This window comes from Mobula hypostoma, chromosome 9 (genome assembly GCF_963921235.1).
Source record: "Mobula hypostoma chromosome 9, sMobHyp1.1, whole genome shotgun sequence".
Lineage (NCBI taxonomy): Eukaryota > Metazoa > Chordata > Chondrichthyes > Myliobatiformes > Myliobatidae > Mobula > Mobula hypostoma.
This window is the reverse complement of record NC_086105.1, coordinates 110,073,063-110,086,772: the sequence shown is the minus strand read 5'-3', so window position 1 is coordinate 110,086,772 and position 13,710 is coordinate 110,073,063. Positions and strand designations below refer to the sequence as shown.

The following is a 13,710-nucleotide window of genomic DNA, read 5'->3' as shown; positions in this document are numbered from 1 at the left end:
AATTTTCCTCTCAACACCAATCTCCTGCTTTCTCCCCATATCCCTTCATGCCCTGACTAATCAATAATCTATCAATCTCTGCCTTAAATATACATAAAGACTTGGCCTCCACAGCTGCCTGTGGCAAAGTATTCCGCAGATTTGCCATTCTCTGGCAAAAGAAATTCTTCCTCATCTCTGTTCTAAAAGTACGTCCCTCTATTCTGAAACTGCGCCCTCTGGTCTTAGACTCTCCCACCACAGGAAACATCCTCTCCACATCCAGGCAACACACATCAAAGTTGCTGGTGAACGCAGCAGGCCAGGCAGCATCTATAGGAAGAGGTGCAGTCAACGTTTCAGGCCGAGACCCTTCGTCAGGACTAACTGAAGGAAGAGTGAGTAAGGGATTTGAAAGCTGGAGGGGGAGGGGGAGATCCAAAATGATAGAAGACAGGAGGGGGAGGGATGGAGCCGAGAGCTGGACAGGTGATAGGCAGAAGGGGATACGAGAGGATCATGGGACAGGAGGTCCGGGAAGAAAGACGGGGGTGGGGGTGACCCAGAGGATGGGCAAGAGGTATATTCAAAGGGACAGAGGGAGAAAAAGGAGAGTGAGAGAAAGAATGTGTGCATAAAAAAGAGTAACAGATGGGGTACGAGGGGGAGGTGGGGCCTAGCGGAAGTTAGAGAAGTCAATGTTCATGCCATCAGGTTGGAGGCTACCCATACGGAATATAAGGTGTTGTTCCTCCAACCTGAGTGTGGCTTCATCTTTACAGTAGAGGAGGCCGTGGATAGACATGTCAGAATGGGAATGGGATGTGGAATTAAAATGTGTGGCCACTGGGAGATCCTGCTTTCTCTGGCAGACAGAGCGTAGATGTTCAGAAAAGTGGTCTCCCAGTCTGCGTCGGGCCTCGCCAATATATAAAAGGCGACATCGGGAGCACCGGACGCAGTATATCACCCCAGTCGACTCACAGGTGAAGTGATGCCTCACCTGGAAGGACTGTTTGGGGCCCTGAATGGTGGTAAGGGAGGAAGTGTAAGGGCATGTGTAGCACTTGTTCCGCTTACATGGATAAGTGCCAGGAGGGAGATCAGTGGGGAGGGATGGGGGGGACGAATGGACAAGCGAGTTGTGTAGGGAGCGATCCCTGCGGAATGCAGAGAGAGGGGGGGGAGGGAAAGATATGCTTAGTGGTGGGATCCCGTTGGAGGTGGCGGAAGTTACGGAGAATCCCTTACTCACTCTTCCTTCAGTTAGTCCTGACGAAGGGTCTCGGCCTGAAACGTCGACTGCACCTCTTCCTATAGATGCTTCCTGGCCTGCTGCGTTCACCAGCAACTTTGATGTGTGTTGCTTGAATTTCCAGCATCTGCAGAATTCCTGTTGTTTGCGTCTCTCCACATCCACTCTATCAGGGCCTTTCACCATTCGATAGATTTCAATTAGGTCACCAGTCATTCTTCTAAATTCTAGTGAATAAACGCCCCGAGCCTTCGAAAATGCTTTGTATGACAAGCCATTCAAGGCTGGAATAGTTTCATATACCACCTTTGAACCATTTCCATTCTCAGCACTTTTTTTAAGCTAACAAGCCAAAACTGGTCACAATAATCTAAGTGAGGCCTTACTAGTGCTTTATAAAGTCTCAACATTAAATCCTACTTATACATTCTAGTCCTCCTGAAGTTAATGCTAACATCACATTTGCCTTCCTCAGCACAGACTCAACCTACAAATTAACCTTTAGGGAATCCTGCACAATGACTCCCAAGTCCCTTTCACACCTCAGTTTTTTTTTTGTATTTTCTCTCCATGTAGAAAATAGTCATCCCTTTCATTTCTTCTAACAAAATGCATGACCATACATTTCCTGGCACTGTATTCCATCTGCCACTATTTTGCTGATTCTCCTAATCTATTTAGATCCTTCTGTAGCCACCCTATTTCCTCAAAACTATCTGCCCCTCCACCTATCTATATATCATCTGCAAACTTTGCAACAAGGCCAACAATTCCATCACCAAAATCAGTGACATATTATGTAAAAGGAAGAGGTCCCAACACAGACCCCTGTGGAACACTACTCACCTGCAGCCAACCAGAAAAAGCTCCCTTATTTCCATTCTTTACCTTTTGCCAATCAGCCACTGCTTTATCCTTGCTAGAATCTTTCCTGTAATACCATGGGCTCATAGCTTTTTAAGCAACTTTATGTAAACCATCTTGTCAAAGGCCTTCTGAAAATCCAAGTACACAACCTCAACAATTCTCCTTTGTCTACCCTGCTTGTTATTGCTTCAAAGAATTCCAACAGATTTGTCAGGCATGATTTTTACCTAAGGAAACCATGCTGATTACAGCCTATTTTATCATGTGTCTTCAAGTACCCTGCGACCTCATCCTTAATAATCCACTCCAACGTCTTTCCAACCCAAGGTCAGACTAACTGGCCTATGATTTCCTTTCTTCTGCCTCTCTCCCTTCTTTACAATTTTGCAATTTGCCAGAACCATTCCAGAATCTAATGATTCTTGAAAGCTTCTCTCTAGTAATGATAACTACACACAAAATGACCCCTGACACCTGGAACTTCCACCACACTGTTAGTGTTTTCCACAGTGAATTCTGATGCAAAATACTTATTCAGTTTGTCCACCAACTACTTGTCCCCCACTACACCTCGCCAGCATTATTTCCAGGGGTCCGATATCCACTCTCAGCTACCTTTTACACTTCATATATCTGAAGAAACTTTTAGTATCCTCTTTAATATTATTGACTAAGACCAGTAGATTATATGATAATAGAATCAGAATTAGGCCATCAAGTCTGCTCTGCTATTTCATCATGGTTGATCCATTTTTCCTCTCAGCCCAAATTTTCTGTCTTTCCCCATGTATCCCCCTTCATGCCCAGACCAATCAATAATCTATCAACATCTGCCTTAAATATACATCAAGTCTCGGCTTCCACAGCTGCCTGTGGAAAGAATTCCACAGATTCACCACTCTCTGGTTAAAGAAATTCCTTTTCATCTCTGTTCTAAAAGGATGTCGCTCTATTCTGTGTCCTCTGGTCTTAGATCTTCCCACAACAGGAAACATCCTCTCCACATCCACTCTATCAAGGCTTTCACCATTCAACAGGTTTCAATTAGGTCACCCCCTATTCTTCTAAATTCTAGTGAATAGTGGCCCAGAACCATCAAACACTCCTCGTATGACAAATCATTCAAGCCTGGAATTATTTTCGTAAATCCCCTTTGAACCCTCTCCAGTTTCAGCACATCTTTTCTAAGATAGGGGCCCCAAAACTGTTCAAAATACTCCAAGTGAGGTCTCACCAATGCTTTATAAAGTCTCAACATTACATCCTTGCTTTTATATTCTAGTCCTTGTGAAATGAATGCTAACATTGAATTTGCCTTCCTCACCACAGACTCACCTGCAGATTAACCTTTAGGGAATCCTGCGCAAGGATTCATAAATCCTTTTGCACCTTAGAATTTTGTATTTTCTTTGCATTTAGAAAATAGCCAACCCTTTCGTTTCTTCTACCAAAGTACTTGACCACACACTTCCTGACACTGCATTCTATCTGCCATTTCTTTGCCCATTTTCTTAATCTGTCTAAATCCTGTAGCTTCCTTATTTCCTCAGAACTATCTGTCCCTCCACCCATCTTCAATCGTCTGCAAACTTTGCAACAAAGCCATCAATTCCATCATCCAAGCCATTGACATATAATGTAAAAAGAATCAGCCCCAACACACTTACAGGCAGCCAACCAGAATGGGCTCCCTTTAATCCCACTCTTTGCCTCTTACCAATCAGCCACTGTTTTATCCATTCTAGAACCTTTCTTGTAATACCATGGGCTCATAGCTTGTTACACAGTCTCATGTGTGGCACCTTGTGAAAGGCCTTCTGAAAATCCAAGTACACATCAACCGATTCTCCTTTGTCTATCCTGCTTGTTATTTCTTCATAGAATTCCAGCAGATTTGTCAAGCAAGATTTTCCCTTGAGGAAACCACACTGACTATGGTCTATTTTATCATGTGCCTCCAAGTACCCTGAAACCACATCCTTAACAATCGACTCCAACGCCTTCCCAACCACTGAGGTCAGACTAACTGTCCTTTAATTTCCTTTCTTCTGTCTTTTTCCCTTCCTGCGGAGTTGAGACATTTGAAATTTTCCAGTCTTCTGGAACCATTCCAGAATCTAGTGATTCTTGAAAGACGATTACTAATGCCGCCACAATCTCTTTAGCCACCTCTTTCAGGACTCTGGGGAGTACGCCATCTGGTCCAGGTGACTTATCTACCGTCAGACCTTTCAGTTTCCCAAGAACATTCTCCCTAGTAATGGTAATTTCACAGACTTCATGACCCGACAACTTCCACCATGCTGCTAGTGTCTTCCACAGTGAAGACTGGTGCAAAATACTTATTCAGTTCATCCACCATTTCCTTGTCCCCTATTACACCCTCTCCAACATTGTTTTCCAGGGGCCCATAATCCACTCTTGCCTCTTTTACACTTTATGTATCTGAAGAAACTTTTGATATCCTCTTTAATATTGGCTAGCTTACTTTTGTATTCCATCTTTACCTTAATTATTTTTTTGAGCTGCCTTCTGTTGGTATTTAAAAGCTTCCAATCCTCTTACTTCTCACTGATTTTTGCTTTATTATATGCCTTCTCTCAAGGGCTTTTATGTTGTCTTTGACTTCCCTTGTTAGTCATGGTGTGTCACCCTGCCTTTAGGATATTTCTTTCTCTTTGGGATTTATTTATCCTGTGCCTTCCAAATTGCTTTCAGAAATTCCAGCCATTGCTGCTCTGCTGTTAGCTCTGTCAGTGTTCTTTTCCAATCAATTCCGGGCAACTCTTCTCTCATGCCTCTTTAATTTCCTTTACATCACTGTAGTACTGATACATCTGACTTTAGCTTCTCCTTCTCTAATTTCAATGTGAATCTGATAGTATGATCACTTACTCCCAAGGGTTCTTGGGCCCTCTAACCAATTCCAGTTTATTACACACCACACAATCCAGAATAGCAGGCTCAACCACGAGCTGCTCTAAAAGCCATCCCATAGGCATTCTAGATATTTTTCTTCTTGGAATCCCGCACCAACCTGATTTTCCCAATCTATCTGAATATTGAAATCTCCCATGACTACTGTAATATTGCCTTTTGGCATGCATTTTCTATCTCCCTTTGTAACTTGCAGACCACATCTTTACTACTGTTTGGAAGTTGTATATAACTCCCATTAGGGTCTTTTTATCATTGCAGTTCCTTACCTCTATCCACAAAAATTCAACACCTTCCAACCCTATGTCACTTCTTTCTAATGATTTAATTTCATTTTTTACCAAAAGAGCCACACCAACCTCTCTGCTTTCCTGCTTGTCCTTTTGATACAATGTGTATCCTTGGACATTCAGCTCCCAGCTACAATGTTCTTTCAACCATGATTCAGTGATGCCTACAATATCATAATTGCCCATCTGTAACTGTGCTACAAGTTCATTGACCTTAGTCCTGTATTACAAAAGTCAATGAAAAAAGTATGAAGAAATAAATTGGGGATCTAATAGACTATTGTACATTGCAACACAAAACCTGATTTATTTAGAAACATTTTAATGTTTAATAGTGCAGTTTTGTAATGGTATTGTTCACATAAACCAGATTGTGTTCTTTTATGATGTAGAGAATGTAGAGATTTAAGCAGGTTTCCAGAAACTACAAATTGTCAAACACTAGAACATTGGTTTATACCACCTGTGGTATAATATTTTTTGTTAAACCAGAAATATCATCTTGTTATGAACATTTTCAATGCTCCATAGTTTCCCAAAACAACTTCTCTTCGTTTACACAATTAGTTCATGAATATTAAGTACACACGAGAAATCTGCAGATGTTAGAAATCCAAAGCAACACAAACAAAATGCTAGTGATTAAGAGTCTGAGCCCGAAACGTCTTTTCCATAGACGCTGCCTGGCCTACTGAGTTCCTTCAGAATTTTGTGTGTGTGTTGCCTAGGTAATAAACTGCTACTCTACATTCACCCACCAGGACTTTTCAAGAAGTTGTTTAGGTTCTGCCCCCTCCCACCGTTTATCCCCGACTCCAATTCCAAAACACACATTGTTCCTCGTGGGCAGCTGAGTTAACAATAAGAGCTTTAATTGAGACAATTTCAGAAAGTATTGTTAATTTAAGAATTCCAGCATTTGAATGCGTCCTAGTGCACTCCACTCGTTACTTGTAAACATTCAATGCAGATAACGACTACCCACCAGCAGCGACGTCGCTGCTAATTGACAGACACAACAAACACTGGAGGCGACAACTATCAAAATATGTCGCAGTCTTTTATCAAATTAAATATCCAAAACGGCTTAATTAGAAAAAGTTTAAAAATACTTCGAGGAGTACCATAAAGATATCGATGTTTTAAACTAGTCTAAGGATTAAAAATATATTGTCCCAATCACCTCCCCCCCCACCAGAGTTTTGGAATATGGTGACAAAGCCTGAGGTAATAGAAATAGAAAATGCTTGCAAAGGAACACCTGAGGTTGCAATTAAAGAGTTAAACATCGCTTGGAATCCACATTAGCTGCAATGACAAATGCATGTTGAAATGCAGTTTGATTCATGTGGGAAGAAGCTGTGTCATACCCACACCGTATCCTACCGAGTCTCCAGGCAGCAGCTCCCAACACAGAGGCAGTACTGATTCGGCGCAATAAAACGCCCATAACTGAAGAACTGGGAGAAAGCCCACAGACAACTGAGCAGGGCAGCCTTTAACCTCCAACCTTGAGCCGCTCCCCGCCCCGATTGGGTGTTCGTAACCAATTGCAATCTTACCCCTGCAACTGTAGGAGGTGTAGTCACTACAAATGTTAAACTGCAAATTAAAAATATATGTATTGATATTTTTAAAAATATATTTTAAAAAGGTGTAACGTGTTTACACACATTTGGGATTTTGGGAAAATGCAAACGATTGTAAAGGCGTTCAGGGTGCCAGCAGGAAATTAACCCCTCCGTGAACGGGGCCCCAGGCTCCGTCAGTCACTGCCGGCTTCCGCCATTCCCGAGCGACGGTAGGATGGCTTCCATGCACCTGAACCGCTTCTGGGAGTGGGGGAGAAAGATCGTCTGTGTGGGGAGGAACTACGCTGATCACGCCAAAGAGCTGAAGAATCCGGTGCCCACTGGTGAGCCGCTGCTTTTCGTCAAACCGCCTAGTGCCTATGTGAGGGAGGGCTCGCCACTTCGTCTTCCCTACTATTGTCATAATCTTCACCACGAAGTTGAACTAGGGGTGGTGCTGGCCAAGGGGGGCAGAGAGATCCCGCAAGCAGATGCCATGGACTACGTGGGGGGCTATGCCCTGTGCCTGGACATGACGGCCAGGGATGTTCAGGACGAGTGCAAGAGGAAGGGCCATCCCTGGACACTAGCCAAAGCTTTTGACTGTTCTTGTCCCGTCAGCGATTTCATTCCCAAGGAAAAAGTCCCCGAGCCGCATCACCTGACACTCTGGCTAAAGGTTAACGGCCAGCTGAGGCAGCAAGGGCACACTTCGCAGATGATATTCCCCATTCCCTTTCTCATTCATTACATCAGCGGGATTATTACGATGGAAAAGGGCGATCTTATTCTCACCGGCACACCTGCAGGAGTCTCTGCCGTGAAGGAACACGATGAATTGCAAGCTGGGATTGACGACCTTATTACCATGAAGTTCAAAGTGGAAAGGCGTTAATTTTACATCAAGTACATTTACGTGAACGTGTCATGAGCAGGCCAGAAACACACTGCATTTTTGAGTACAATATTGCAGCGTGCAAAAGCGTCTGCTGCATACTGAATAAAATACAATAGCAGCCCCATTGGCTGAACTTAAATTTTATACTCTAACCAACTGAATCAGCAATTGATCCAAATAATTGTAGCATTTGAAACTGTCCAAAACTAAAATAAATGGTTCAGTGTCAGTATTTTGATGAATACTAATCTGGCACAACTTCATGTCTACCAGATACGTTATTTACTAAATTTTGGCCTAGAAATTCTGTGCAATGAGCGTTGTAATGACCATTTTGGACGTTGCAGCAATTACTGCATGAATGTCCTGCCCAGTCTGAGTGGGGCTCGTAGGGGTGAAAGAGCAGACAGTTATGAGTGAGGAGTGGAATCAGTTTTAGAGCAAGGTCTCTTCGAGAGACATGGGGTAACCTAACTAAGATTGTGTATAAGGCAACGGATTTGCTGATTTTGACTATCAGGTGTGTATGCAAAATCGGCATCTCTAACATTGGTTTTGTCTAATTAGAGATTAGAGCCTAAACTAAAGGCTTGGCTAAATTTTATCTCTTCATTTAGGAAATATAGAAATTACAGCTGAATCAAAATCAGGTTTAATATCACTGGCATATGTCGTGAAATTTGTTAACTTAGCAGCAGCAATACAATTCAATACATGATAATACGGGAAAAAATAAGTAAATCAATTACAGCAAGCATATGTATATTAAATTAAAAATAGTTCAAATACAGATATAATTAAAAAAGAGGTCATGTTCATCGGTTCAATATCCAATGGCAGAGTGGAAGAAGCTGTTTCTGAATTGCTGAGTATGTGTCTTCAGGCTTTTGTACCTCCTTCCTTACAGTAACAATGAGAAAAGGGCATGTCCTGGGTGATGGCTTTATTAATGGACACCGCCTTTCTGAGGCACCACTCCTTAAAGATGTCTTGACATCCAGGAGCTTGAAATTGCACAGTATGATCCCACTATGAGGATTGGTTCATGTTCCCTTATCCTACCCTTTCTAAAGCCTCACTTCTTTGGATTTACTGACATTGAGTGCAAGGTTGTTGCTGTGACACCACTCAACTAGTTGGTATATCTCGCTCCTGTACGCCCTGTCGCCTCCATCTGAGATTCCGCTAACGATGGATGTATCATCAGCACATTTATAGATGGCATTTGAGCTGTGCCTAGTCACACAGTCATGGGTATAGACAGAGTAGAGCAGTGGGCTAAGCACAAATTCCTGAGGAGTGCCAGTGATGATTGTTGGTAAGGAGGAGCTACTATTACCAATCCGGACAGATTGTGGTCTTCCACTTAGGAAGTTAAGGATGCAATTGCAGAGGTGGGTACAGAGACCCGGGTTCTGTAGCTTTTTGATCAGGACAGTAGGAATGATGATGTTAAACATTGAGCTGAAATTTCTACATTTCTTAGATATAGAGATAAAAACAGTTAAAGCCTTCACTGCTAAAAGTCTTAATGCTATTCTCCATGATATTTATAACTGGTTCCATAAATTGGCCTTTGCTGAAAATGTGTGAAATGATATGAGAGACCTAAATTTTCTAACACTGAATCCAGTGCTAACAATTGGAAAGAAAAATCAACATAGTAACAATATAAATTAATACAAACCACAGCATTATTCATTAAAGAAACTATTTTTTCTTCTTTTTAAAATACTTCTAATTCCATCCAAAAATTAGACTACAGGCAGAACACACATATTTAATCGCCTTGTTTCAGTCCTAGCATTCTGTTATAATTATATTTCAATTCTGTACAATTTTATAATGAAAATTCCAATGCACGTATGTCACACTATATTCTAAGATCAACGGTGGTATTGAAAACTTTACCACTAGGTTTTAGGATAAATTAAAATGTGTTACTGAAACCGATTCCATTATAAATACAGGAATTTAAAATTAAATATCTAGCAGGAAATATGTGTGGCAAAAGATCTTTAATATATTTCAGAAAAAAATGCTCTGAAAAATTTCAAAGCTATTTGCAAAATAAATATCTACATTGGAAATAACATTTACCTTTGTCAACCTTGTTGAGAAACTGCCAAGGATAATGAAACTTCAAAATAAACCATTAAATTGGGATTTAATAGAAGCTATCAGATGCCAACTTCATGCCACGCTGCTCGGATACATAGGAAGTCTGCACTATTCCTTGGAGAGTGACATTTAATGGGGAGAAGCTGGGAAAATAGGTTTGCATTGGGCTAGATATCTATTGCTCTACAAAACCCATTATAATAGTACAGAAGACAACCTTTTAGGAAAAAAATTACACTGCTTACCTTTAAAGTTTTGGTAATCAAATTTTCCAAGTCAATTTTAAAGTTAAATTTTTTTATTGTTTTTTAAGATATTTAAGACTGGTTTACATGAGTGAAAATAACATGGTAACAAATGCACTTTTGAGAAGAACAGAGTATTCAAATATTTGAAGCAAGTAGCATTACTAAGATATGTCCCAGAGTGTTTATAGCCATATTCATAGCACAATTAAAATAGATTGACAAACAGAAAAATACTGTGAGAATTTTCACTTACTGACTACTTCAAGATAAACTGCCAAATTCCAAGTTGTAAATGTAAATCTTTAAGATGTTGTGATTATTGTGACATCACAAGAATTTAATTATCACAAACATTTTAAAATAACTGTCATCAATATCTATATAGTGACTTCTAAAAGATCAGTACCAACTCAGCAATATCTAATGAGAAATTTTGTGTTAATAGTGATAAAGACCAATCAGATTTTATGATATCTTCAATCATACTGAATGAGTGTGAAAAGTACAAAGAAATTGGATAATTCAAGGAGGACCAACTAAGCTCTAAGAATTAACAGTAAACTTAATTTAACTCTTTAAACAACATTTTCTTGTGGAAAATGTGAACTTAGGAAAGTGCGACCATAGGTTTCAGTATTACATGTCATTCCCTTGCCAGTAAACTGATTTGTCAGACGACTTCACACATATTTGAAATATGAAGTTTGATAACTTTCATCTAAATCAAAGTAATAGTAAGTACAATACCTATTTATATAAACTGCATCAGAATTTTTATTTAAGGTTTTGGAGACTATTCTTGCTAGGAGGCAAATATTTGAACTTCAGTTCATCTCCATAATAAACAGTCATTCAGGAAATTGATATGTTGGACAAAGTCAGACTTGCCTCTTCAGGATCGGCTATTTTGCAGGAAAGCAAACTTGTTCTTATTCCATTTCTTGCATTGCCTGATGGAATCAACTACATGTAGAATGATAGAAATAAGTTTGTATTTTTATGTTGATATGGAAAGCTACATATGAGAAAAAACTTAAACTTCGCTGAAATTTGTGTTTTAATACACAACAAAATAAATAGATAGGTTGCCAATTCTCAACAACATATTTAATGTCCAGAATTTTTTCAGCTCATTGTGCCAGACAGAATAAAATATCAAAACTGAAGTTAATTGTACAAGATGCAGCATACATGGTTTGTCAGTATAAAACTACCATTGTGGTTACTTCAAACAATTAGAATGTGATAAGAGAAAATCACAGAAGCTACACACATCAAAGTTGCTGGTGAACGCAGCATCTCTAGAAAGAGGTACAGTCGACGTTTCAGGCCGAGACCCTTCGTCAGTACTCAGTTTTTATAGTTGCTTTATCCAAAACTGAGGTGTTGGTGGGGATTTTTGAGCAGCAAAAGGCAACTTCAATACAAGGCAAAAGGCTTTGGGAAGAAGAGGATCTAGCCTGGAATACAGGGCCATAATACAGAGGACCAAGTCTATTTATATTAATAACTGACATGATATATTCATACACTAAAGATAGTCCAAATTGTGACTTTTAAAAATTAAGTTGTACAGTATATAAAATATTGCTGTGATCACCCTCACAGACATAAAAATCTCAATCCTTTTCAAAATTGATTACATCTGGTCATGGGGTTCTCTCAAGTTGCATACATCATTTTGGAAAAATGAACGTTGTATTTTAGTTTTTGATCTTCTTTGCCAAAAAAAAACTACCTTAAAAAATAGAGGATGAACTTCCAAACTAATTACAATATGGTCACAGATTCTTGTCACTTGCCAAACTGCTGCTGCACAGCAACCTTCCTAGCTCTGCTACAGTATTTTTTTTATTGGTTTATTGGATAATTCTTGCCTTCTCCTATTGCATTTTTTAAAAGTAATTGCAAGGGTTCAAATGGGCTAATCTTACTTTTGCTGTTAAATAAAAACATCTGAAGTAACAGGAGGCACAGGCCAACAGGCCCCTTGCATCTACTCCACCATTCAATTAAATCCTAGCTGATCCCATCTTCATATTCCTTGATTCCCTTAATCCAAAAAAAAACTGAATTTATTCTTGAATATATTCAAACACTGAAACTCCACAGCCCTCTTAGATAGAAAATTTCAGAATATTTGCTATTCTTTGATTGAAGGTATTTCTTCTCATCTTTGTTTTGAGCTGTTACCAATATTAAAATCCTTCATGCCACATTTAGTAATATACATCTGCATTTTATGACTCTTATTGACTCTGTTGACAGAACTATTTGAGTGATTGGTAAATTTGGATATGCAACATCCTATTTTAGTAATATCCTTAGGCATTCAGCAATACAGTGTATCACATCAATCAAACTTATAACACATGATTTCTGCTTTGCAAATTCATGTTGCTTCTCAGATCAGTTCAAATGTTCAAGATATACCCGGATAAGAACATAATAGATGTAATTTTTAATTTGAAACCTTTTGATAACGGCCCAATATCTTATATTTATGGTCTGTTGTTGGGACTGAGAATGGCTCCTTTAGACAAAATTAAAAAAGATTGGGAAAAGGATTTACAGACTTCATTATCTGATGAGACCTGGAGGGCTATTTTCAAAATGGTTAATTCTTCATCATTCCCTCCTACAATTTAAAGTGGTACATAGGGCTCATATGTCTAAAGACAAGCTCTCTTTTTTTTTGCAGATATATCTCCCTATTGTGACAGATGTAATAATGGAGAGGCTTCATTAATTCATATTCGAGCCTTGAAAAATATTGGAAAGATGTATTCCAAACTTTTTCTGTACTTTTTAAAGTTAATTTTAAGCCCAATCCTTTGACTGCCTTATTTGGTATTGTTGAGGAAAGAGCTATAACTTTGGAGCCTTCTCATTTGTGGGTACTGGCTTTTATTTCTCTTATGGCTAGGAGGGCTATCTTGCTTAAATGGAAGGAGGTTGCCCCCCATACACATGCTCAATGGTTATGCAATGTTATGTCATGTTTAAATTTAGAGAAGATTCATTGTTCGATTTCTGATTCTAATCAAGATTTTCAAACGTTATGGGCAATACAGAGAATATGCTGGAGGAACTCAGCAGGCCAGGTAGCATCTATGGAAAGGAGTCCTGATGAAGGGTCTCAGTCCGAAACGTCGACTGTGTACTCTTTACCTGCTGAGTTCTTCCAGTAATTTTGCGTATTATATTCATCGGACATAAAAGGTTCTAAGGGAATACAGATAGATGTGTGAGTGAACAAATGAATGCAATAAGGGGAAAATGTGGATTAGTCCATTTTGGACTAATCTTTTACTACCTCACTTTTAAAAAAATATACAGTATTGCTGTTTTTGCATTTTTTGAAATTTATTCAATATATGTAATTGATTTACTTGTTTATTTATTATTATTGTTATTTTTCTTGTCTGCTAGATTATATATTGCATTGAACTGCTGCTGCTAAGTTAACAAATTTCACATCACATGCTGGTGATAATAAACCTGATTCTGATTTTGGGAGGAAAAATCAAGAAAAAGCGTATTA

General features: G+C 39.3%; 3 protein-coding genes across 7 annotated transcripts in view; 1 reads left to right on the top strand and 2 right to left on the bottom strand.

Annotated features, from left to right (window-relative positions):
* hagh (hydroxyacylglutathione hydrolase) overlaps positions 1-7,742 on the bottom strand; it is a 45,043-nt gene extending 37,301 nt beyond the window's left edge. The window contains exon 1 of one of the 5 annotated variants that reach the window (XM_063058884.1): positions 7,695-7,742. Coding sequence is in view for 1 of the 5 variants with exons in the window: in XM_063058880.1 (XP_062914950.1) it covers positions 6,715-6,778 (64 nt within the window). In the remaining 4 variants the exon portion in view is untranslated. Of the gene's footprint in view, positions 1-6,698; positions 6,871-7,694 lie in introns of those variants that run through there. The other 4 variants (XM_063058880.1, XM_063058883.1, XM_063058881.1 and 1 more) reach the window with 4 other exon arrangements.
* fahd1 (fumarylacetoacetate hydrolase domain containing 1) lies at positions 6,931-10,981 on the top strand. The gene has a single exon (XM_063058885.1). The coding sequence runs from the start codon at positions 7,135-7,137 to the stop codon at positions 7,792-7,794; it is 660 nt and encodes a 219-aa protein (XP_062914955.1). The 5' UTR covers positions 6,931-7,134; the 3' UTR covers positions 7,795-10,981.
* Positions 10,982-11,010: 29 nt separating this feature from the next.
* meiob (meiosis specific with OB-fold) overlaps positions 11,011-13,710 on the bottom strand; it is a 58,938-nt gene continuing 56,238 nt past the window's right edge. Inside the window, exon 14 of the mRNA XM_063058879.1 lies at positions 11,011-11,129. Coding sequence (XP_062914949.1) covers positions 11,019-11,129 — 111 coding nt within the window. The 3' untranslated portion in view covers positions 11,011-11,018. The remainder of the gene's footprint in view (positions 11,130-13,710) is intronic.